This window comes from Zootoca vivipara, chromosome 1 (genome assembly GCF_965207765.1).
Source record: "Zootoca vivipara chromosome 1, rZooViv2.hap1.1, whole genome shotgun sequence".
Lineage (NCBI taxonomy): Eukaryota > Metazoa > Chordata > Lepidosauria > Squamata > Lacertidae > Zootoca > Zootoca vivipara.
The window spans coordinates 113,152,414-113,176,036 of NC_142582.1; the positions used below are offsets into that span (position 1 = coordinate 113,152,414).

The following is a 23,623-nucleotide window of genomic DNA, read 5'->3' on the forward strand; positions in this document are numbered from 1 at the left end:
ATTCCTCCCAACCTTTGTGAGGTGCAGCCCATCACTTGCCAGAAGTTCATCTTCAAGAAACTGCAGACCGTGATCCAAACCATTCCTGTTTGCACCATTTACGAAGCCAGTTGTTCACTTCCCCTATTTTTTCCTCTCTCCCTGGGCCATGTCGTTCAACTGGGAGGACAGATGAGATGACAATTTGTGCATTTAATTGCTTCAACTTCCTGCCCAGAGCCTCATAATCACTTTTGATCTTCTGGAGGCTATGGCTTGCATGGTTCCCACATGGACCAAAAGGAAGGGGTGTTTGTCAGTGGGTTTTATGATTCCTTGTGTAGGAAGAGATTTGCTAATTGTATTATTGAGCTAAATCTGATCATACAGTTTGCATTGTATAATTCTGATTGTGCCCCCCCCATATTCCTTAGATGCTTGCTTTTCTCTTTAAATCCATTAAGTGTCTTTCAATGCCTCTGTGCCAAAGTGTAATGTAAACTTTAGGCAGCGAGAAGGATGCCCTGCTCTTATCAGAGCAGAGAGAGAGAGAGAGAGACAGCTAGATGAATGGCCTTGCCAGAGAGCCTGCACAAAGTCTGCATCAGGAGATGACATATTATTAGTAGACGCACAAACAAGCCTTGCTGAAGGCTGGTGGTATAGGGTCGCTTTGCTGAGTTTTACACTGTCAGCATGTGTGTATGATAAGGACAGGACACAGATCTTCCTGTATGTGTATTTGTAACCTATGACCTTCTTACGTGCACACACTTACAGAGTGGATTCATGGGGAGGGGGTAGAGGAGCCCAAAAGTGGATAAAAGCCTCATGCAAACTGTCTTTGCTCTTGTCGTGAAGCATCACCAAGTGCCTCTCTATATAAATAAACTCTTTCTTTGAACTCAACCCTTGGTGTCGTTATTGACTGTCTTTCTCCCTGCCGGGCGCAACGCAAGGAACCCAGCTGAAGCCAATAAGGCAACACTTGCAGCTGTTCTGTTACATCTTTTATCTTGGCCCCGGGGAGACAGCACACCTCTCGAGACATCTTGTCAGGCCCACAGATCACTGCTTCTGTACCTCTCAGTAGGGAATCCCCTATCACCACTACACACCTCTTCATAGGCTTGGTCGGGATTATTCCATGTGCTGTCCCTTCCAAGGTTACTTGCATATTCCCGGAGGACTGACATTGCTGCTCGTCTTCATATTCCTGATCAACTGTGATGAAGGAGAGATCTTCAAATGGAGTCTGTTCCTCGTCTTCCATGTTCAGGGAGATCGATTGTGTAGTTCTAAACACTCAGAGCGATCCTTGGGCCTTCTACTTCTATGAGTCACGTTCCTCCATACATCTGGGTCCTGTGTTGGGGAACTGACTTCCTCCTCAGGGATGTCCCCTGTCTCCTCCTTGGTGCAGACAGTGTGCTCTGCTGTATTCATGAAAAGCTCCAGCTGTTTAATTCCCTGGAGCATAGATACACGGCCCTGAAGCTGCTGGACCTTGTCTTCTAGTAGGGCAACCTTGTCTTCTAGTAGGGCAACCAACTTGCAATTGCTGCAGGTGTAGCTGCCTAATTCTTTGGCAAGAATACAAACATTGCGCAGGAATTGCAGGTGACTACAGTTGTCCCCTCCCCCTCCATCTTGAAAAGCTTGAAGTCAGGGGGGGTGAGAAGAAGAGGCCTAGGTCTCCCCCAATAAACGTGTGAGACTTGCTGCCCTAAATCTAAAAGATGGGTCAAAATGTGCATGCCACTAGGCGCGCGCCGAGGCACTCCAAACACTGACTAGCTCCACCCACAGCTAGTCACCTGACTCACCAGAAGCCCCGGACCCTCAGACCATGTGCTCAGGGAGAGCACACTTCCAAGGTCAGCACACTTCCTTCAGGCATCTTTGAATTATTTAAAAATTGTTGTTTTACAAAACCTACATCCTCCTTTAGGTTTCCAATTCTTGTAATGTCAAAAAGGAATTTAAAAAAACATGTTTCCAATAAGATTTAAAACAAGTGTACTAGCACACCCCCACCAATAACCGGTACATAAAATAAACAGAGGCGCAAGTAGACACATTTAGCAATGCAGTGTATTTTAAATATATGAACTATTTTATTGTATACTGCTTCAGTGACATTTTCGGCCGGGGGGGGGGGGGGGGAATCTTTCCCAATAAACTTCAGTAAAATTCATGACCAACAGTGGCTAAATGTATTTCATCCTAAGGGACAAGAAGAGAAAATTCCTCACATATTTTCAAAAATATTTTTCCTAAACAGAAAGACTACAGCTAAAAATGAAATAGTTGTACATATGTTCGTTCAAAAAAATACTATTAACGTTTGTGGAACATAGGTCCTGAAAAAAGCAAGAGGGGGTCTTGCAGCAACTTTAAAAACCAACACATTCTTATAACATTATTACTATTGCCAGTCAAATTCCTGCAGAATCACTAGAATTTACGGAATCTCTCTTGGGTGAGGGTTTCGATGCCACTTTATTTCTTCTTAGTTTCCTTTTAAAGAAGTTCCGTATCTCAATTTCAAATACATACAGAATATAAGCCACAAAAATAATGCCTCCAATTAATATAGATGTCATTGTACTGATAAGATAGTTTCCTGGGAATGCCAGTGGAGAATCGTCAATATAAATCTGCAACAGAAAATATTGTTATTCCAACAGTCACTTCCCTTCAAAGACTTCATATTGCGCACACTGTTGACAAGATAATGAAACTGGTCTGAGTGATAGTGAAAGCTGGCATTTGCAAATCTAAGTGGTGGGGGAACAGAAGCAGTCATCTGAGTTTATAAGGAAAACAATTTGGTAAGTATTGCATGCGGTTTGTTGCAAGATACTGTATTATATTGTACCTCGTAAGATAAAATACCCAGAAAAGTATGGGCTAAGAAAGTATGGCTCTCTATGTTAAGCTTAGGTTTTTCGTTGTAATCTCAGACAATCAGATTCTATGAGGGAAGGCTCACAGTTCACTGGTAAAGCACGTTTTGCTTACAAAAGACCAAAGGTTCAGTTCCTAGTAGTATTTCTACTTCAGAAAGATTTGGGGTAGCATGGCTAGGAAGGAACTCTCCCTGAAATATTGGAGAGGTGCTGCCAGACAGAGCAGACTAGCCTTCCCAGACATTTGGGACTCCCATCCCCATTAGCCCTTTGCAGTCCAAAATCACCTGGAAGGCATTAAATTGGAAAGGCTGGAGCAGAAAGTTAACCTGGCCCAGTGACTCTTAACAGCTGTTGTTTGAGATGGTAGCCTTTCCATGGTCATATGTTTGGCACTGGCAGGCCTGCCAAGAGGGCAGGGGGCATATTGCTGTGCCAGAGTCAGCACATGGCGCAGACGCTGAACTTTAATTAAAAAGCCCACATACAATTAAGTTTCTAGACTAGAGCTTGTACAACAGAAGTGACAAAGCAAAAGGTTCAGGCAACATTCAAAGCCATTGCTTTGTGAGATGAAGAGGGTTCCCCTGCCTTGCAGTGTTTTTAGTCAATGACTGGTCACAGTTGTGCTATTTAAATATCTGCTGGGCTTCTCTCACTAAAGAGTACTTGCCTCAAACCTGGGCCTTGGCCTCCAGAAAGTCATTAAAGTCATTCATATATATGAGGCTGTATAAAAGCTCCAGTCTGCTTTCGCTTCCACTTCTGTGTGTTTCCCTAAATTGTCCTTCTCCACTCCAGTCCAGTCCCCCTTGCAGCTGCTAATTCCTGCTGTTCTCTGGGAATGTGCTGAAGTAAGGGCTACATATTTGGGGACATTTTGTGCAATCTTGTATCCTATTTTATGTTTGTTAATTCATTCTATAGTATGGTGTAACATGTGTGGTGTTGTTTTTTAAAAAAAGAGCTAATTACAATACCTGAAATTCGTCAAATAAGTTACAAAAGGAGACTCCAGGAATAGTTGATACCCTGAAATGGAAAAGCTCAGATCCCTGTTGGAAAGGGGGGAAAGTTGTTACTAATATGCAGTAACATTTGTTTTCATTTTTTAATTAAAATTTTAATTCTTGGGTACTGATGGGATATGACCTGAACAGAAACACAGCTTTGGCTGACTGAACTGCAATGTGGCATATGGTGCAATATTGCCTCAATATTGTTACTCCATTTTTAAAAAAAATCAATTCTCTTAAATGTCATAACCGATAACTAAAATATAAAGTGTTCATTTTCAGCTGAAATATTTCACAGAAATAATGTGCAGTACCACGTAGAACAGACAGGAGCTGCTTGTTCAGAAAAGCATCTTACATGCATGCAATTGTCAGTATAACTGCAGCCTTAAAATCAGCCCTAAAACTAGCAGTTGTGTTATATCCTTGGAACCGAACATTTTGATATTTTGATTTAATATGCAAATTACTTAATGTCAAATGTATATTGCATGGTGGTGCAACATGTGTTCCAAGGGCCACACGTGGCCCTCAAAGCTTTTTCCCCCCACCCCTCAGCAACACCTGATGCCCCCTCCCCAGCCCTCACTCTGCCTTCTCAAAGTTGGGTAAGTGCCTCCCCAAAGCCAGGAAGGAGCTGTGAGGGCTGACAGGGTCCTAGAGCCCTCCTGTCTCCTTCCCAAAGCCTAGTTAGTGCTTTCCCAGTTTGGGAAGGAGGTAAGAGGGCTCTAGGACCCTTCCAGAGCCCTCCCACCTCCTTCCCAAAGCCCAAAGCCTTTATTACCTGGGGGGAGTGCATCAGTTATGGCCTCGTTCCACCACCCCACCCCCCCGCCTGCCTGCATGACACGGCTTTGTGTGACCCGCAGGTTCCGTGTCAAAGTACTCCATACCCTCCAACATTCCTCTGATGAAAATCAGGGCATGCCATGCTGACTCGTGCAAGAGCGCAGCATCACTGCAAGCACTGGCGCATCCTCCTCCCCAGGGTCAGCAGTGGCGCTGGAGGGGGGTAAATGGGACATTCTAGGATCAAATCAGAAGCTGGGACGGCTTCTTCAAATTCCGGGATGATCCAGGAAAACTGGGGCACTTTGAAAGGGTATGACTACTCTTGTGACCCACTTCATTTGAAAAGTTGGACCACCCTGGTACAAAGAGTTTAAGGTAAGAAGAGGTTGGGTTTAAGGTTTGGTCTTTTCATTCACAGTACAGTGGTACCTCTGGTTACAAACTTAATTTGTTCCGGAAGTCTGTTCTTAACCTGAAATCGTTCTTAACCTGAGGTACCACTTTAGCTAATGGGGCCTCCCGCTGCCGCCGCGCCACCATCACATAATTTCTGTTCTCATCCTGAAAGAATGTTCTTAACCCGAGGTACTCCTTCCAGGTTAGCGGACTGTGTAACCCAACGTGTTTGTAACCCAAAGTGTTTGTAACCCAAGGTGTTTGTAACCCGAGGTACCACTCTATGTATTTTCTCCAGCACTTACAGTTATCGTTATAGATAGGCCATCTGGATTATATAGTTCAGTTTTGAGTCTGTGCTCCAAATATTTTTTCATTTTTAACGTACTTGATGTTGTATTGGTACCTGAAAAAAGTTAAAACAGTCACAGAGTGGTAGATTTGAGTTTCTTCATTCTTTTTTACATTTCAGTAGGGGCTGAAGACAGAGGAATAGCCAGATCTATTCCTCATGAAATGTAAAAGTAAGAGAGGTATCAGAGGCACAGCATGCTGTATTAGAGCTGCACAGGCTCTTCTACAGCACCTTTCCAGAGGTTAACTAACAGCAGTGCTTTTTTTCTAAGGAAAGGTTGAGGGGGTACTCTCATTTTTCTACTCATATTGAAATACTGCCCCTCAATGAGGCCAAACTCAGATTCACAAAATGTTTAGGGTTATGCGTATCCCGGAATCCCCCCCCAAAAAGCACTAACAGTGATTAGTTATCATGAGTGGGTGTAAAAGGAGGGGTGTGGGCAAACATTAATATATGAAATGTTGGTTAACCTTAACTATTCTTTGTTATAGCCAAAGTGTAACTATTAATCATGGTAAAAGCTAGCAGAAGTAGAGGAGGAGGAACAGCTATCGAGAGGGGTGTACACTTCAGCAGCCTGTTCAGTATCCATGGTAAACCAATGGGTTGTGTTATGCTTGTTTCAGGCCTTAAGGGTCTGTGGGTATAATAGGTTTTGCATGCAGATAGAATTGGACTAGATTCAAATCTTTCCACATCATGTCTTCCCTGAACTAGAATTTGCATCAACCACATCAGGCATGGCCAATGGATAGGGATTATGGAAATTCAGCAACATACGGGGGACCAAAGATTCCTCACACCTACTACAGGGCAAGAAAGAGAGCTGAAAATATACTGACGACAAGTATTTCCAACAGAAACTCTCTGATACGAAAGATACTGATGAAACCCAAGATTCTTCCTCTCCATACCTGAAACTTTCCAGTTGGTTCTGTTGTTGACTTCTATGATTGTAATAAAATAAGGAGATGTCAGATTTACAGAGCGACCCTCATCCTCAATGGTGAAATAGAGAGGAAGCCTTGATACTGGGAATTTCATTCGCAGGGCCTGGCAATGAAAGATATATAGAAATTACTGACATTAAAATAATGCCTGCATGGATAGGCATGGAATGACACAAATGTAAGTATTTACATAATCTGGTTTAGTTCTGCTAAACAGGAAGTCTGATGCTGGACCTACAAACTGGTAATGAGCTGGATGAAAGCCAGACTTTTAGAGGACATCTGAAGGCAGCCCTGTTTAGGAAAGCTTTTAATGTTTAATAGATTATTGCATTTTAATATTCTGTTGGAAGCCACCCAGAGTGGCCGGGGAAACCCAGCCAGGTGGGTGGGGCATAAATAATAAATTATTATTATTATTATTATTATTATTGGTGTAAGTTACTAACAGCTGCTATGTTAGTAACTGTGAGTGGCTTAAATGGCTTCACTAGCTACCAGTCCCTTTTTAAACAGCATTCAAAGTTTGCCTTTAAAGCCCTATACGGCTTGGGAACCCAGTACCTTGAAGAACCATGGGAGTCTTTAGAAATTCTTTTTCAGGTGTCCCCACCATCTGAGGTAGGAGAAAGGATTCATTGGTTATGAGGCCCCATTTGAGGAATTCTCTCCCCAGAGATGTTTGCCTACCACAACATTGTCATCTTCTCAGCACTAGCTAAGGGTATTTTTATCTTCTTAGGTTTCTTAATGTACTGTTATTTTTATATCCTTTACATACTGGATGTAATGGTTCCAGGATACTATATAACTCCTCAGAATAACAAACAAAAAGCTCCACATGTAGGCATAGCCCTTACCTTCTCCTTGCAATCAGAAAAGGCAACAGAAAATGACAGCTTCATATTTTCTGTACATCCACATTCGGAGCGCTTTGACTTGCCAGCACATTGCTTGTACTGTCCAGAATTCTGTGGAAAACATATGTAAACTGGATAGATCTGAGTTCTTCTTCTCATTCTCATTTGATGGCAAAGAAGGGATAGTAAAGGTAAAGGGACCCCTGACCGTTAGGTCTAGTCATGGACGACTCTGGGGTTGCGGCACTCATCTTGCTTTACTGGCCGAGGGAGCCGGCGTTTGTTCACAGACAGCTTCCGGGACATGTGGCCAGCATGACAAAGCCGCTTCTGGTGAACCAGAGCAGTGCATGGAAACGCCGCTTACGTTCCCACTGTAGCGGTACCTATTTATCTCCTTGCACTTGTCGTGCTTTCGAACTGCTAGGTTGGTAGGAGTAGGAATCGAGCAACGGGACCTCACCCCGTCACGGGTATTCGAACCGCCAACCTTCTGTGGTTTAGACCACAGCGCCACCTGTGTCCCAAAGAAGGAATAATCAAGGCAATTCTTGACTGTGCTTACAAGGTAGACCAACATACGCAATGGAAATCATTTGGCCTCTGAATCAGTCTATAGTTTTTCAACTATCAGTGAATTGGAGAGCTCTGCGCGTTCAAATTGGGTGGAAAAGGGTTTTCAGAAAGAAAGGGAGAGTCAAGACAAAGAGAACTATGTATAACTCTGGTTTCTTAGTGAAGAGGAAGCATGATATGTAGTTGGGTAGAAGAGAAGCATTCTCTTGAGCAAGAGACAAATGAGCTGAATGGACATTGGGGCTCCTGGGTGAGGGCAAATGATTTTGCAGATGAAGTTCTCTGCCTGTTTTGTAGCCTTTCCTTTTTTCTTCTCTACTCTCTCCATATTCGTAAGCAGCCTTGATACTGTGGACTTTGAGAGTCTTTTCTCGGATGTAAAATATCATTATCCTGAATATATGGAATAGTGCAAAAGGAGCTATCCATGCAATCCTCTACTGCCTCCTGTTGATAGAACAGGAAAACATGGAGGATTGTAAAATGTGGAGGGGCAGTAGAGTTCACCTAGGGCAAAAAAAAGGAAATGCTCATATTGGCTGCTCTGTGTGCTTTCAAATTGTTTCCATGGCTTCTAAAGTATATTTACCTTGAGTGTGTGGAATAGTAGTTGGGCAATTGTGTCAACATATGTTCTGATCCTGACCTATCCTATTACTGTAAAGGTTCGGCAAGTGATATGAATTGGCCATAAAGTTACAACATAAGGATTCAAGCCCAGGTTTTCAGGGCTTTTTAAAAAAATTTTTTTTAAAAAAACTTTATTGATATCACTGCACATTAATTACAATCGAATAATAAAAAATACAGGCATAACATTGTTGTTACAGTTGTCTTATTTTCCCTTCCCACCCTTCCCTCCTCCCTCCTTTCCCCCTGTCATCCCTCCCCTCCCCCCCCCCCGTCGACTTCTCAACCAGATCTGAGCTTCTCCCTAATTTTTCCTTTATACATTCTCTACATACTTCACTCTTATTTTACTTTTCTTTTCTTAAACCTTCTAAATTCTAGTAGTTTTTTTCTTATTTTATCATTTTGTTATATACTATCAATTTCATTATTTATTCATAGAACCTTTATATATCTAATATGAGATTTGTTTCTCCAATTTAGCCTTAATATAATCTATAAATGGTTTCCAATTATTTTTTGAATCTTCGAATTTTATTCCTTTAATTTGTTCATATTTTATCGCCAAATTATAATAAATATATAATTTTTGTTGCCATTCTTCTTTGTCTGGAACATTAGTGGCCTTCCAATTTTTTGCAATCAATACTCTCGCCATTGCAACAGCATAACTTATACAACATCTGTCCTGTGGTTTAATATCCACTGGTATCATTCCTAACAAAAATAGCTCGGGGGATTTCTTGAATGAATATTTCAAAATTTTCTTTAACTCTTTATAAATCATTTCCCCAAACACCCTGATTTTGTTACAGTTCCACCACATATGTATATATGAACCAACTTCTGTATTGCATTTCCAACATAAATTATTAGTACCTGGATATATTTTGGCCAATTTGGCAGGTGTTAAATGCAATCTATTTTGCATTTTCAATAGTTTTCCTTTAAATCGTAATTTGGTGTGAAATTCGAGTCCCTTTTCCATAAATCTTCCCATTTTTGCATTGAAATTAATTTCCCTAGGTCTTGACTCCACTTAATCATGGAGCTTTTTGTCATTTCTTCTTCTGTATTCCATTTTAATATTATTTGATAAAGATTTTTTATATATTTATCTTTATTTACCAATAATATTTCATCTAATTTAGACATTTCTTTTTCGAATCCAATTTTTTTATCTATTTGTAATCTTTGATTAATTTGAAAATATTGTAACCAGGTATTTAGATAATTTTTTATTTCCGAATATTCTTTTAATTTTAAAATTCCCTCTTTTTCTTCTAATAATACTTTATATGTTGGCCAATTATTTTCCATATTAATTCTTCTCACTGCTACTATTTCAAGTGGTGAAACCCACCAAACTCAAAAAACCTTTGATATTTTTGCCATATAGAATATAAAGATCTTCTAACAATATTAAACATAAATACATTCTTTTTTTCAATCCTTTCTTTCATTAAATAATAATGCCACCCGAAAGACAATCCTTGTCCTTCCAAATCTAATAAGTCAGTGTCTTAGTTCCATCCATTCTTTGATCCACATTATTGCAGCAGCGTCATGATAGAATTCAAGATCAGGCACCCCATATCCCCCTCTTATTTGTCGTCTATCATGATTTTGTATTTTATCCTTGGCCTCTTGCCGTTCCATATGAATTTGGTAATATATTTTTTCCAATCCTTAAATATTTTTTCTCTTCCCAATATCGGTAAATTTTGAAACAAATAGATCATCTTAGAGACAACACACATTTTTACTAATGATATTCTGCCTAGAATTGATAATTTCAATTTGTCCCATGTTTCCAAATTTTTCTTAATTTTCTTCCATATTTCCATATAATTATCTTGTATCAAATCAATCCCCTTTACCGTTGTTTGAACGCCTAGATATTTTATTTTTTAGCTATCTTTAATCCTGTTTTTTCCTGGAGTTCTATTTTTTCTTTTGTTTCCAAATTTTTCACTAGCATTTTGGCTTTTTCATAATTTACTTTTAGGCCCGCTAATTTTCCATACTCTTTTATTTTTTCAATAGCTCTAGGAATGCAATGAATAGGATCTTCCGTTGTTATAATTATATCATCCGCAAAGGCTTTGATTTTAAATTTTTTCTTGCCAATTATAATACCTTTAATCTTTTCATCTTCTCTTATATTTTTTAATAATATTTCTAAAGTAATTATGAAGAGAATTGGAGATAAAGGGCAACCTTGCCTGGTGCCTCTCATGATCTTTATTTTATTTGTCAATCTTCCATTTATTAATATATTGGCCTTTTGGACTTTATAAATTGCTCTAATTGCATTTTCCATCTTTTCCCCTAATTTTAAATTTTCTAGTGTTTTCAACATGAAGGGCCACAAGACCCTGCCAAACGCTTTTTCTGTGTCTATGGATAATAAAGCTGCATGCTTATCCCTTCGATTTTCTAGACACTCCAGGATATTTACATTTCTTATGTTATCTTTGGCGTATCTCCCTTTAATAAACCCCGCTTGATCTTTATGGATGTTATCTTCCAATATTATACTCAATCTATTAGCCAGAATTTTTGTAAAAATTTTATAATCGCTATTTAGTAGCGAAATCAGTCTATAATTACCCAGGGCTTCTATATCTATTTGCAATTTGGGTATCAATATAATTTGGGCTTCTGTCCAAGATTGGGGTGTGTGTGATTCCTTTCTTTAATATTAAATTCATTAATTCTTTGAGGGGCTCTAATATAATTTCTTGTAATTCTTTATAGTAATCTATTGGTAGCCCATCCAGGCCTGGTGCTTTCCCTTTTTTCATGGCTTTGATTGCTTCCATTATTTTTAAAGTTGTTATTTCTTTATTTAAATGGGACAATTTTTCAATTGGAATTTGTGGTAATCGATATTGATTTAAAAAATCATCAATTTCCTGATTGGAAATTTCTTCTTTTTGATATAATATTTCATAATTCTTTTGAAAAACTTTCATAATTTCTTCTGTTTTACTAAAAAATTTCCTTTCCGACTTAATTCTATTATTTTTTCATTTCGTTTCTTTTTTATTTGCCAAATCAATAATTTATTCGGTTTATTTGCCCATTCAAAATGTTTATATTTCCAGAATTGTATTTGTTGTTCTATTTCTTGATCAATTATTTTTTCAAATTCCAATCTTAATATCTTAAGTTCTTGTTCTACCTTTTTCGTATGATTTTTGTATAATATTTGTTCTTTTGTCCTTATTTCCTGTAGCAACATTTCTTTCTTTAAATTTGTAGCTTTCCTCAATTTTGCATTTTGTTGTATGAAATACCCGTGCATAACAGCTTTACCCGCATCCCAGACTGTAAGGGGGTCGACCTCCCCATTGTTGTTTAATACAAAATATTCCTTTAATAAATCTTTTTTTTCCTGGATTATTTTGGTATTATTTAACATGAAGACATTTAGTCTCCACCTTTTTTCTTTTTGTTCTTTTAATGTTAGAATTATTGTTGTGGTCTGACAGGGTCTGAGGTCCTATTTCCGCCTTATGAATTATTATTGATAGTTCCTTTGGAACCCATATAGCATCTATTCTACTCGCCGTTTTATGGCGTGCTGATGTGTGTGTATATTCTTTTGTTATGGGATTTTTATGTCTCCATGCATCTAATAAATTTAAATTTTCCATTATTTCCACAAATTTCTTAGGTAATATCGCCCTTTCCCCCCTTTCCCTCCCATTATTATTATATTTTCCCCAATATAATTCATTAATTGGTTCTCCAAGTTTTTTTAAAAAACCGTCTTATTTCCATTAGGAGCTTATATACCCACCCAGATCCATTGTTGTCCTTCAAGTGTTGTTCTAACCATTACAATTCTACCTTCCCTGTCAGTCCATATTAATTCTGGATTCCATTTTTGTTTAATATAAATTACAACTCCTCTCTCTTTTTTAACATCAGCCGCAATAAATTCCTTTCCCAATTTGTCATTTTTTAATACCCTCACATGTTTTTTGTTTATGTGTGTCTCTTGGAGACAAATCACATCCCAATTTTGTTTTTTTAATGTGTGTCCCACTCTATTTCATTTTTTTTATTCAATCCATTCACGTTCCATGAAGTTATTCTGAAATTCATATTTATTATATATTATCTATAATTTTTTAAGAAATAGATGTAATTAATTTTTCGGTACAAAGAAAAAATAGTATTAAATGCACTTAAAACTAACTACCTACACTAAACAGAATCAAGGAAATCATAGAATATTTGGCTTTCTGTTATGCAGTGAATTACATTTTCCTTGCTTTCAAATTTCAAATTTACAAAATTACAAATTTACAAACTTACAAAATTAGCAACCTTTGTTAATTAACTTGTCAGTCTCTCATTCTTTCGTTTCTCCTTCTCCTTCTTCTCCTTCTTCTCTCTCTTCTCCTTCTTGTTCCTCTCCACTGGTGTCTTCTTCCTCCTCCTCAGTCCTAGAAGATTGGTCTTTTATTGCTTTCGCTTTATCTCCTCCCAGTTCTTGCGCGTAAGTTCTATAAAATCTATCTGCTGCCTCTGGTGTGTCAAATCTCCTCCATTTTCCTTTAAATGAAAACGCCATACCTTCAGGATATTCCTATTTGAAGAAAACTTTTTTTGCCTTCAGTGCTTTGGCGAGGAATTGATATTTCTTCCTTTTGTGTATCAACCATGGTGGAATTTCTTTTAGGATGATTATTTCAGTTCCTTCCATAAGTAATTTCTTTTTCCCTTTGGTTTTTAAGATTTTGTTTCTCAACCACATGGTTGTAAAAATCACTAAACAATCACCTGGCCAATTATTTGCTTTAGCTTTTTTAGAATTGATTCTGAAAGCCTCCTCTATCCGTGTCTCAATGTCCAATTCTTCCAAATCCAACCACTTTGCCAGGGCAGTTATTAATCTTTTCTCTATATCTTCATTTGCTACTTCCGGGATATTTCTAAATCGCAAAATCTTCTCCCTCAATTTCATTTGTAGCATCGCGAGAGTGTCTTGTGATGCTTCCAGGGCTGCCTTTTGTTCTTCTATATCTTTCTTCATCTTTTCCATCTCCTTTTTTCCTTCTCTTTTTTCCTTTGCAAGATTTTTCATTGAATTTTCCAGTGACTGGTTTTTGTCTTGTATTTCCTGGATCATCTCCATTGCCTTACTGGAATTTTCCTCTACTTTATTTATCTGGTCTTTTATTTCTTGCTTGTCTTTTTCATTGGATTCTATTTTTTTCTTCCACTTTCTCTACTTTCTCTTCCAAGCTTTTCACTCTTTTATTCATTTCCTTCTTTATTTCATTCATTTCTTTCTTTATTTCTGTAAGGTCCAATTTGACCTCTCCAATATCGCTCTTGAGACTCAAAATTAAGTCTTTGAGGTCCATTTCATGTTCTGCCATTGATGTTCTTGTTTGTGTTGCAGAGCCTGTGTTTAACTTCTTTGATTTTTCCATTTTACTGGGTTGTCTTGCAGTATTATTTTTTTACCACACAGTGTCGCCCTTTGTCACCTTTTGGTCTAATGTTGCAAGTTTGTCGTTGAGGTTTCTGCAACCACTTGGTGTCACTGTATTATGCTGTATAATAGCCTTTTCACAGTTCAACAGTCCTCCTTAAATATCCCATTCACTGCTACGTCACTTCTGGCTTCTCTGATTCCTTGTCTGCTTAGTCATAGTTCTTTTATTTTCCTTTTATTTCTGCTTATTTTCAAATCTCCTATTTCATTGATTCTTTAAAATAAAATTGCATGTATCAATTGTTTCCCAAAAGCACTCACAAATATATTCAGTCCGTCAGTCACTCTCATTCAGATACACAGTTCTCTTTACAAGCCTACGTCCCAGTTCTATGATTATTGTATGTTACTTTGTTTCAAAGCTCAGACAGTTCCTTTTTGTAACTTGTTTTGCTTTTCTCCCCAGCTTAATCTCTCCTTGCTTTTCCCCTGGCAGCGTCTCTTGCTGTATACGGTGCGCCTTTTCCAATCCTTCCCTTTCCCCACCGTTTACTCTTCCCCACCGTTTACTCTTATATTTTCTGATCTTAAAAAGTCCAATTTTTGTGGGGGGGGGAATATCTCTTTATCTTTCCTTTCTTTACTCTGAATTGCTTTCACGCCCGGGGATTGTTAAAGGGGTTTAATTAAAGGAGTTTTACCGATCGTGATCGCGTCGGGTTTCGGCTCTTTGCTGGTCGAGGTAGATCTTTCTCCGTCGCAGCGCCCAGTGTCTCCCCCTCCTTCTGCTTTTTTTGCTTTTTGCGAAGGTTTCTGGGAGACCCTTTGGGGAACCACCGACGCCTCAGACAGAAATCGCCTTTCTGTCCTTTTTTTGAGGGGTCGCCTAGCCCTGCGAACCACCCTTTAATCCAGCTAAAGGTACAGGAGAGCGGAGCTCCCCTTTTCCACCCGCGCACGATCCGCGGTTAAAAACGGAAGTCATGTTATTTTTCTTAGAATAATATGCAAAAACCAGCTATTTATAGAGGGAGGCGGACAGTTGTTGCGTCTATAGTATGTGCAAGCAGGATGCCTGAGTTCTGGGGCAAATTCTATAGAAATGCTCATCTGGAAGTTGAATTTCAATATTCTCCTCTTTATGAGAACTCTTTTTAAAAAATGTGTATATGTGTATGTTAAGAACATGCAACAGCTCGGAGTGCAAAACGGATAGCAATTTTTAAAAATGCACATTCTCAAAGCTCTTACAGGAGTAGCTATGAAGACTTACTTTTGAATTTGTAAAATAATCCCTCAGTTTAGGCTTGCTGGGGTCAGCATTATAAAAGTTTTCTGTGAGTGGAACAGCAACTCCCAAAACAGATGGTGGCCTGTAGTTCGGCTGTACGAAAAAGAGCACATTTTAATGGGGAAAATGTATTGATTATTTGAAGAATTTTTGCAAACAACTTAAATCATTAGTGATACTGACTTAAAACATGTAGTGAAAATAATTTAAATAAAATACAAAGGATAAATAGTAAATAGATAAAACATAAGTAAGCACAGAAAGGGGGGGTCAATGATTTGATGTTTTCTAATTGGTTGTATAAATTTATTCGTGTGATAATCTTTGCAAATGAATAAAATGGGAAAATTATATGGTGAAAAATATGACCGGTTTCCCCTTTGTGTCATCTCCCCAACCCTGTATTCATACACTTATTACCAGCAGCATAGATTTCTTTCTTGTTTAAAAATAAATAAATTTTTATTAAGGCTTTATTAATACAAATAAAAACAAATTTAAAAATCAAACTAATCTAAATAAATAATAATAATAATAATAATTAATAATAATAATTTATTATTTATACCCCGTCCATCTGGTTGGCTTCCAACAGAAAAATAGAATAAAATAATCGATTAAACATTCAATGCTTCCAATGCTTCAGGTAATTTTGATGCTGACATTACTGGACAACAGGTTTAGTTCATAAACTGCAGTCCAAACTAATGGAGAGAGTTCATGTAAGATTTTCAAAGGCTCAAGGCTTTCCGTTAACATAACCCTTATTTTGATGACTAGAGGTCTGTGATGAAGGAGCAGCATATCAAGGTCAGGGGCTGCTACCATGCATTTCAACAGCATTTTAAAGCTAGTTTTTGCAAGTCTTGTTTCCATATAAAGAAGACTTGTGTTTCAAAATAACTAAAACCTACACAAATACTTGTATGGCATCCATTTTGTAAGGTGTGCAAGTTTAAACCACAGTATAAATTATGCAACAACAGACCTCCATCTCTGATGTATTCTAAATGAAAGGTAGATTTAGAAACCTCTGCACACCTTTCATAATTGATGTGGTCCATGTATATTTTGTTCTTGGGATATACAGTATGCACTCAAGTATATTGTAAAAAGTGGCCCTAAATTTCACCAGATTCAACTTGTTCAAAAGAACACGATTTATTGGAAAAGTACAAAGGAAAAAAAATATCATTTTTACAGACTGATATGATTTCATGTTTTATATGAATCCATTCACATATTTGTTTTCAAGTAATACCTTAAAAGCAAAAACAAAAAATCAACACAGACAGCTTTTAAAAACAATGACTGTGCACTAAGTTTGGCAAGCTAATTTCCTCCTGTTAATAAATCAAGTAAATTGTGTAGCGCAAAACAGTGTTGCCCTAAGTTTATGGAAATGGTAAAGCTACCTGCATTCTTAAAAGCAATGCTTACCCTCAGGGCCAAATCCCATTATCCATACTTATGCAATGGTTTTTAGAAAGATCAACAAAACATGAAGCATGTAAGTAAGATAAATGGGATTCAGCTTCTATAACTACCCAAGCATCTAAAGCTCACTGTTGTAAACAAACATTATCAAATCCAAGTGTTCTTATTTGTAATGTATTGAAAACAGAAAGAGAAAGTGAGAGAAATGCAATCCTCTCTCAAAGGTAGATCTCAATGCGTGTCTCACACATAAGGGGGTGGTTCTTCCCAGTTCTCACCTGGGAGCTTCTCTTCTTCCAGCCTCCCACCTTGGGAGACTTTCCCTTCCCTGCTTCTCACACAGGGTCCTTCACCAGCCAGCCATCACCTTCATGTGCATACAACCCCCCTCATTGACCCAGAGCGGAGGACATAAAAACAACAACACCAGAAGTAAGACCAAATGAAGGCAGGAAAAAGAAACATGAAGATGAAAATAAGAAAAGAGTGGGGAAAGAAAAGAAAGGGGGGAAAGGAAATAAAAGGGCTTCTAATTCAAATATCCTAAGACCACCTCTGGAGCCCAGATGTAATTAAGCTCTTCTGTAGAAGGCAGTCCTCTTCCAGTTGCCTAGCCAGTTGGAAATGTTGGACTTCTGGCACAGCCGCCATGGCGAACTGCCGATCCCTGTTAGGATTCCTGCTCTGTGTTGGCAGTCTTGAGATTGTTGTCTATCAGATGATGGTGTATGTTTTAATTCCACAGTGTGGGAAGTGACAGAGACAGGATGTTTTGATGCTACTGTGTTCCGTGAAGTGGGACTATTGTCCTTTGTTCTTTTTCTCTTTGCTGTCTGATGAGAAAGAGGAAGGAGCTAAAGGAGAATGCTCCGAATGTATTATATGTAAATAAACATAGATTAGCCAAAATGCTGTGCTACTGAGTTCTTTTACGCAAACTGTGGCTACTCTGTGGATCCCTAAGTGTGCTGATGCCTCTTGGTATCAGTCGCTGTGATGTTCGGGCTGAAGAAAGCTTTTGAAGCTCCTGAATGACCGACCAGGAGGGAGAGAACATGCCAGTCGGGCATGTGTGTCTACCAGGGTCCTACATGAGAGTAGGATGATCTGAACATAGTTATTGGCCCAGGGATCTGAGTGCAGACTCAGTGCAAGGAGAGGAAAGACCGGGGGCTGTTTTTGTCCTGGTTGGAGTCTGCTGGAACCAGCAGAGTGAAACAAGCCTCTTCAGAGACGGAAGAAAAAGCAACTGCGTGGAGACTGTGTGAGTACAGTGAATGCCTGAAAGCGAAAGTAAAGGCAGGCTGGACTGTTTTTGTGCCGAAGCCAGAAGATGGCTAGAGACCTTTAAAGTACTTGCCAGGCACTAATCAGCCAGCAGAAGCAGAAGAAGGCTTGATTTATAGTAGCTGTCTGATAAGGACTGCAAAAAGGTAGTTCCAGCTTGAACTAAGCTGCGGAACGGACCTTCTGGAAGGGGTAAATATCCCAATCCCTGAGTTACGTAGAGGGAATGAGAAAAGCTGCTTATCAAAAGAGAGAAAAGCTGCCTGATGCGACAAGACTTTGCCAATAATGTAGCCCTGATTTATTTGCTACAAAGGGAGGACATTTCCCAATGCTTCTGATGCATTCCCTGACAGGAGATGGGGAGCGGCAGAAAGTGAAAGTTGGATTTGTGCTGCAGCAAGGCTTTGCCAGGACAATAGCTGTATGTGAAATATCAGCTATGGGGGAAGAGGGTACGTCCCCCCCAGAGCTGCGTAGCAGTAGATAAGGCAAAAAACCTGACAAGGAGGGGGAAGTTGTTTTGTTCCCAAAGCTGAAACAGCAGTTTGAGACACAGTCCGTGTCTGATGCCAGACAGTGTTCAGCAGGAATTAATGCTGCGTCACATGATGGAAACTTCAAGATGGTGGGGGCTGCTAAACGGTATGCCAGAGAGGTTTGGAGGGCTAGATTTGCTGTCTCCGATGACCATGAACAGTGGGAGGCAATTGCTGAGCAGACTGCCAAAAGTCACACCCTGTGGAAATGTGATACAGTATCCCAGATGACTGTGCAGAGTTGTGTTCCTGAAACTGAAAGCTCCACAGAAGAGAGGCTTTTGAAGGAAGAATGCACGAGGGGGGTGTTTCCTGTTCCTGTTAAGGGGGAGAAATCTCCAAAGCAGGAGGAGCAAGGGGAGTTGACTGCCACGTCACCCCAATCATCACTGCAACCAGATGGTGGCGCTGCTGTGTTCAAAGCAGTGGAAAGTTTTTCCTGTGAAAAGTTTGGACAAAGTCCAAAGGCCAGTGTCAGGGGAGATCCTCTGGGTCCAAGGGAGGAGGGAGGCAGGAGATCGGGTTACAGGGATCCCCGGCCCCTGCTTTCAAGTAGCACCTCATCCAGCCGGGAGAGCAGTCAAACCTCCAGCTAGGAGGAGCAGGAGGCGATCATCACCACGGAGGCACTGCGCCATGCCCCCGGCACACACGCCAGCCTCTGTGGGGCAGCGTGCTATGCCCCCTGGCACACGCCCCAGCCGCACCCCCGCCTGCTATCCACCCCCAGTGCCAGACTGGCAGCTTTGCCACCGGAGAGGACTCTCGTTATCATAATTGGAATGCTACGTAATTGAAGGGGAGCCTTTGTTCTTTTTTTACATTATTTTTGCTGTGATCGGCAAGCCTTCACTGAAAAAGAATCAATTATTAATGGAATGAAATTACTAATGGATTACAACTATATAGAGAAGCAAGAGGGATTAAACAAGAACTTATAATTTTCTTTACGGAGTGCTTGAAAAAATAGACTGTGTGAAATACTGTGGTGATTGGTAACATTGCCAACTAAAGAGAGCTCAAGTTCTGATTTATTACAGTTTTGATGAGACACCAGCTTGTTAGAAGAAACAAGGAGATAAACACTGGAAGTTAATCAGAACTCGTGGCTGGACGCTGGATTGTTCTCGGTTTCAGAGAGGCAAAATGGAGCTGTGGCATACCTACACATGAGTTTTTGACGGAGGGGCAATGTTGAAGAAAATTGACAGATTACAACATGAAGGAAAAGAAGAAGGTAAACAAATATTTCACACAGCTACAGAATATAAATTCCCTCTACAAGTTAATGGATTTGGATTTATTAAACACTATCTAAAGTCATCACATCAGTGGCTGCTAGAACAAAGGATTTAGATCGGAATTGCGGAACTTGGACTAATTAAGAGAATTGGCGCAGGATCAAGGAATAACATCAGCTCCTGATAGCCAGAACATGGGGGACTTCCCGGCGAGCTGCGGACATCAAAGGAAGTGCGAGATAGCCCCTCGGGGAATCTCGAGCTTAACGGAGCGCTTTGAAGTCACGCAAAGGCTCTGCGGACTTCTAAAACCTCAGGGGGGGTTACCCTGAGGGTTGTGGCACCCAGCAGTGCCCAGCGTGCTCTCTTACGCCTGGTTTTTCTAGGTTTTTATAGCCTGGGAACCGGGCGTGGGATTGAGCTGCGGGCGCGAAAGGGGAGAGACCACTGGCTCCGTTAAGCGCAGTCTCTGGCTTCCGATGGTAAGCAGCAAGTTCTCTTAAATTATAAATAATTATAAGACGGAGGAGATAATTGGCTATTGATTAGAAATCGGATTTGTGAAGCTGTGGGGCGCAAAAACGGGGTCCGTCCCAGCAGCGGGAGAAAATGGCGCAGTAAGAAAATCGGAGGAGCTGAGCTATGGAAAGTGAAACTGACTGCCTGCGGAGTGAGTTTTGCAGAAGCCCTTGTTTATTTTGTAACAAGGCAAGTTTTGAGGGGTGAAAAGAATTACCTAAAGACTCTATATTGATACTTTGTCTCTATCTTGGTGGTGGATCTGCAAGTGATCTAGATACTTTGTATTATCTGCGCTCTAGCCCAGAAAATACGATCGGCTTTGAGTTGCCTGAAAGCTGTTTTAACATCGCTGCAGCACTGAAGAAGGGGGAGGAGAAGGCTGACTTTTAAAACAATTACGAGTAGAGTATTTCCACACTAACTTTGACCTCTGAAGGGGGGGCCGATCTTGGATTGAGCCATCAAGAGGCTGAAGAGGGGGATTTACAGCTTTAGAAATGCAGATCTGGGGTCTTTACTCTCCCTAATTAGATACTGTGTATTATCTGTGCTCTAGCCCAGAAGATACGATCGGCTTTGAGTTGCCTGAAAGCTGTTTTAACATCGCTGCAGCACTGAAGGAGGGGGAGGAGAAGGCTGACTTTTAAAACAATTACGAGTAGAGTATTTCTACACTAACTTTGAGCTCTGAAGGGGGGGCCGATCTTGGATTGAGCCATCAAGAGGCTGAAGAGGGGGATTTACAGCTTTAGAAATGCAGATCTGGGGTCTTTACTCTCCCTAATTGGATTAAGCCTGCAAGTGGCTGAAGCTTTTAACTTGTTTTGGGTCGCATTGGATTCTATATGTGGATTAAGCCTGCAAGTGGCTGAAGAGTTGCGGGACTTGGCTTCTTTGTTTTAGGTCTTTGAAATTAAAGGTGAACTCAATTGAGTAAGAAGCGGAAGGGAGCTTATTAAGGAGGGACTGAGTTAAGGGGAATTGCAATCTGTAATCCTTCTATGTACTGAGAGTGGAAAAGTATTGAAAGAGGACTGAGAATTGAGAGTATACCACCCAGTGGTGGAGAAGGGAATATACATACTCAGGAGTTGGGACAAAGTATAGTGCCATCTGGGGGTAAATTGGGTATTGCAGGAACTTGGGATTTTGAGCAGTACCCTTTAGTGGTGAGAAGGGGGATTTTCTTTGTCTATTTTTTTGTTTTTGTTTCCCTCCTGAATAAAAATGGCAGGTAAAGAGGAAAAGAAGCCGGCAAGCACACCGAAAGACAGAAGAGGCTCTAAACAAGAAGAAGTTAAAGATCTAGAAGCTTTATGGCAAAAAATTAAAGTTGAATTTAAACATAGTGAACAGCGAATGGATAAGAAATTGGGAGAGATTGACAAGAAGATTGAAGGAGCGGTGGGAGAGCTTTCGACTCAGATAAAAGATCTGTCAGTGAGATCCAAAACAATGGAAGATTCAATTAAGAAGACACAAAAAGAAGTAAAAGAGGTTAAAAAGGAAACGGATAAAGTGAAAGACAAAGTGAAAAAATTGGATAAGGCACATGAACAAATGCTTGACAATTTAGCATTGATAGAAATGAAACAAAGACAGTTGAATTTGAAATTGAGGGGTATTCCTGAAGAAACGGGAGAAGATATCAAATCGAGAATAATTGCTGAATTGGCAAAATGGATGGGAAAAACAGATGAAGAAGTGAGTCAGACAATTGTAAATGTGTTTAGAATTAAGGTGAAATCAGCAAAGGCCAAAGCAAGGAAAGCACCTGGTGATTGTGTGGTGATATTTAATACAATGGAGATGAAAAATGAGATTTTAAGACTGAGTTTCACCAACAAGCTAATCATCAGTGGCAAGCCTATAATTGTGTTTAAAGAAATACCAGGAAGATTTTTGAAAAAATGCGATAATTATAAAGCAATAGTGGCCTTGCTCAAGAAAAATGGAATTCAACATAGATGGGAATACCCCGAGGGAATGATGTTCCATTATAAGGAGAAGAGACATGTGCTGACAAGTATACAGGATATTGGAAAATTCTTGAGGAAGTACGAAATTTTTTTGGGAGAGTTGGACCCAGAACTGGCTGTTCTAGCAGAAGTAACAGCGGAAGAGGAAGAAGACCCAAGGCCACAAAGAAGGAGGAGAAAGAGAAGAGAGGAAGAAGAAGAAAAGGCAGAGGAAGAAGACCAAGATCAAGAGAAAGAAGAGGAATCAGAGAGAGAGGAGGAAGAAGAAGAAGATAAGGATTTAAATAAAGAACCCGACCAAGTTTAGCAAAATAATTTTTTGTTCTTCCTGATAGTAGGAAGTAAAATGGCATTGAAGATACATTCCTGGAACGTGAATGGCTTGAATAATAAGATTAAAAGGAATAAAATTGATCATGTTTTGAAGAAGAAGAATTTGGATATAATTTGTCTTCAGGAAACACACGTGGCAAAAAAACATAGTCATATTCTTAAAAATAAAAGGTTGGGTAAAGAGTTCATAAATTCGATGGAAAAGAAAAAGAGAGGAGTGGTCTTGTATATAAAGGAGAAATTAGATCCGAAATTGATTTTTAAAGATGAAGAAGGAAGAATAATCGCGGCTCAAATATCGATTGAGGGAGAAAAAATGTTAGTGGTGGGAATCTATGCACCGAATGAAAATAAAGCTGAATTTTACAAGAATTTGGAGGAAAGGCTGACTGAATATATGGATCAAAAGATAATGCTTATGGGTGATTTTAATGGAGTGACAGTGCCAGAATTGGATAGGACCAAGAAAAGGAAGAATGAAGGTAAATTACCAAAATCCTTTTTTGAACTAGTAGAAAACCTGGGTCTAGTGGACATTTGGAGACTGAGGCACCCTACAACTAAACAATTTACATTCTTCTCAGAACCAAATCAGAGTTCGGGAAGGATAGATAACATGTGGATCTCCAAGGAACTAGTGCCCAGGGTGAGTAAAACAGAGATAATACCACGTACACTGTCAGACCATAATTCTATATTCATGGAATTGAAAAGCAAAGACCAAAAGTCCTTCAGGTGGAAAATGAACGAAGATCTATTTGATGATAAAGAGGTGGTCTCGAAAGCTAAGAAGACCCTGAAAGACTACTTTCATTGGAATTTACACAAAGATACTGGACTGGATATGGTATGGGATGCAAGTAAAGCAGTGATGAGAGGCTTTCTAATACAGCAAAACAGTTTTCTGAAACGAAAGAAAGAAAGGAAGAAAGAAGAAATTTTGAAATGTCTCATGGAAAATGAGAAGAACCTGACTGATAAACCCGAGAATCAGCAAATAAAGAATAATATAAAGATGTTACAGACACAATTCTCCATGTTGATCAATCAGGAGATTGAGTGGAAAA

General features: G+C 39.5%; 1 protein-coding gene across 1 annotated transcript in view; it reads right to left on the reverse strand.

The window, feature by feature from the left end:
• Positions 1-2,079: 2,079 nt before the first annotated feature.
• Positions 2,080-23,623, reverse strand: part of LOC118078636 (cation channel sperm-associated auxiliary subunit beta-like) — a 59,195-nt gene continuing 37,651 nt past the window's right edge. Inside the window, exons 15-20 of the mRNA XM_088672748.1 lie at positions 15,201-15,311; positions 7,264-7,374; positions 6,368-6,506; positions 5,401-5,501; positions 3,872-3,946; positions 2,080-2,639 (exon numbers count right to left, since the gene is read on the reverse strand). Of these exons, the coding sequence (XP_088528874.1) occupies positions 2,418-2,639; positions 3,872-3,946; positions 5,401-5,501; positions 6,368-6,506; positions 7,264-7,374; positions 15,201-15,311 (759 nt within the window). The 3' untranslated portion in view covers positions 2,080-2,417. The remainder of the gene's footprint in view (positions 2,640-3,871; positions 3,947-5,400; positions 5,502-6,367; positions 6,507-7,263; positions 7,375-15,200; positions 15,312-23,623) is intronic.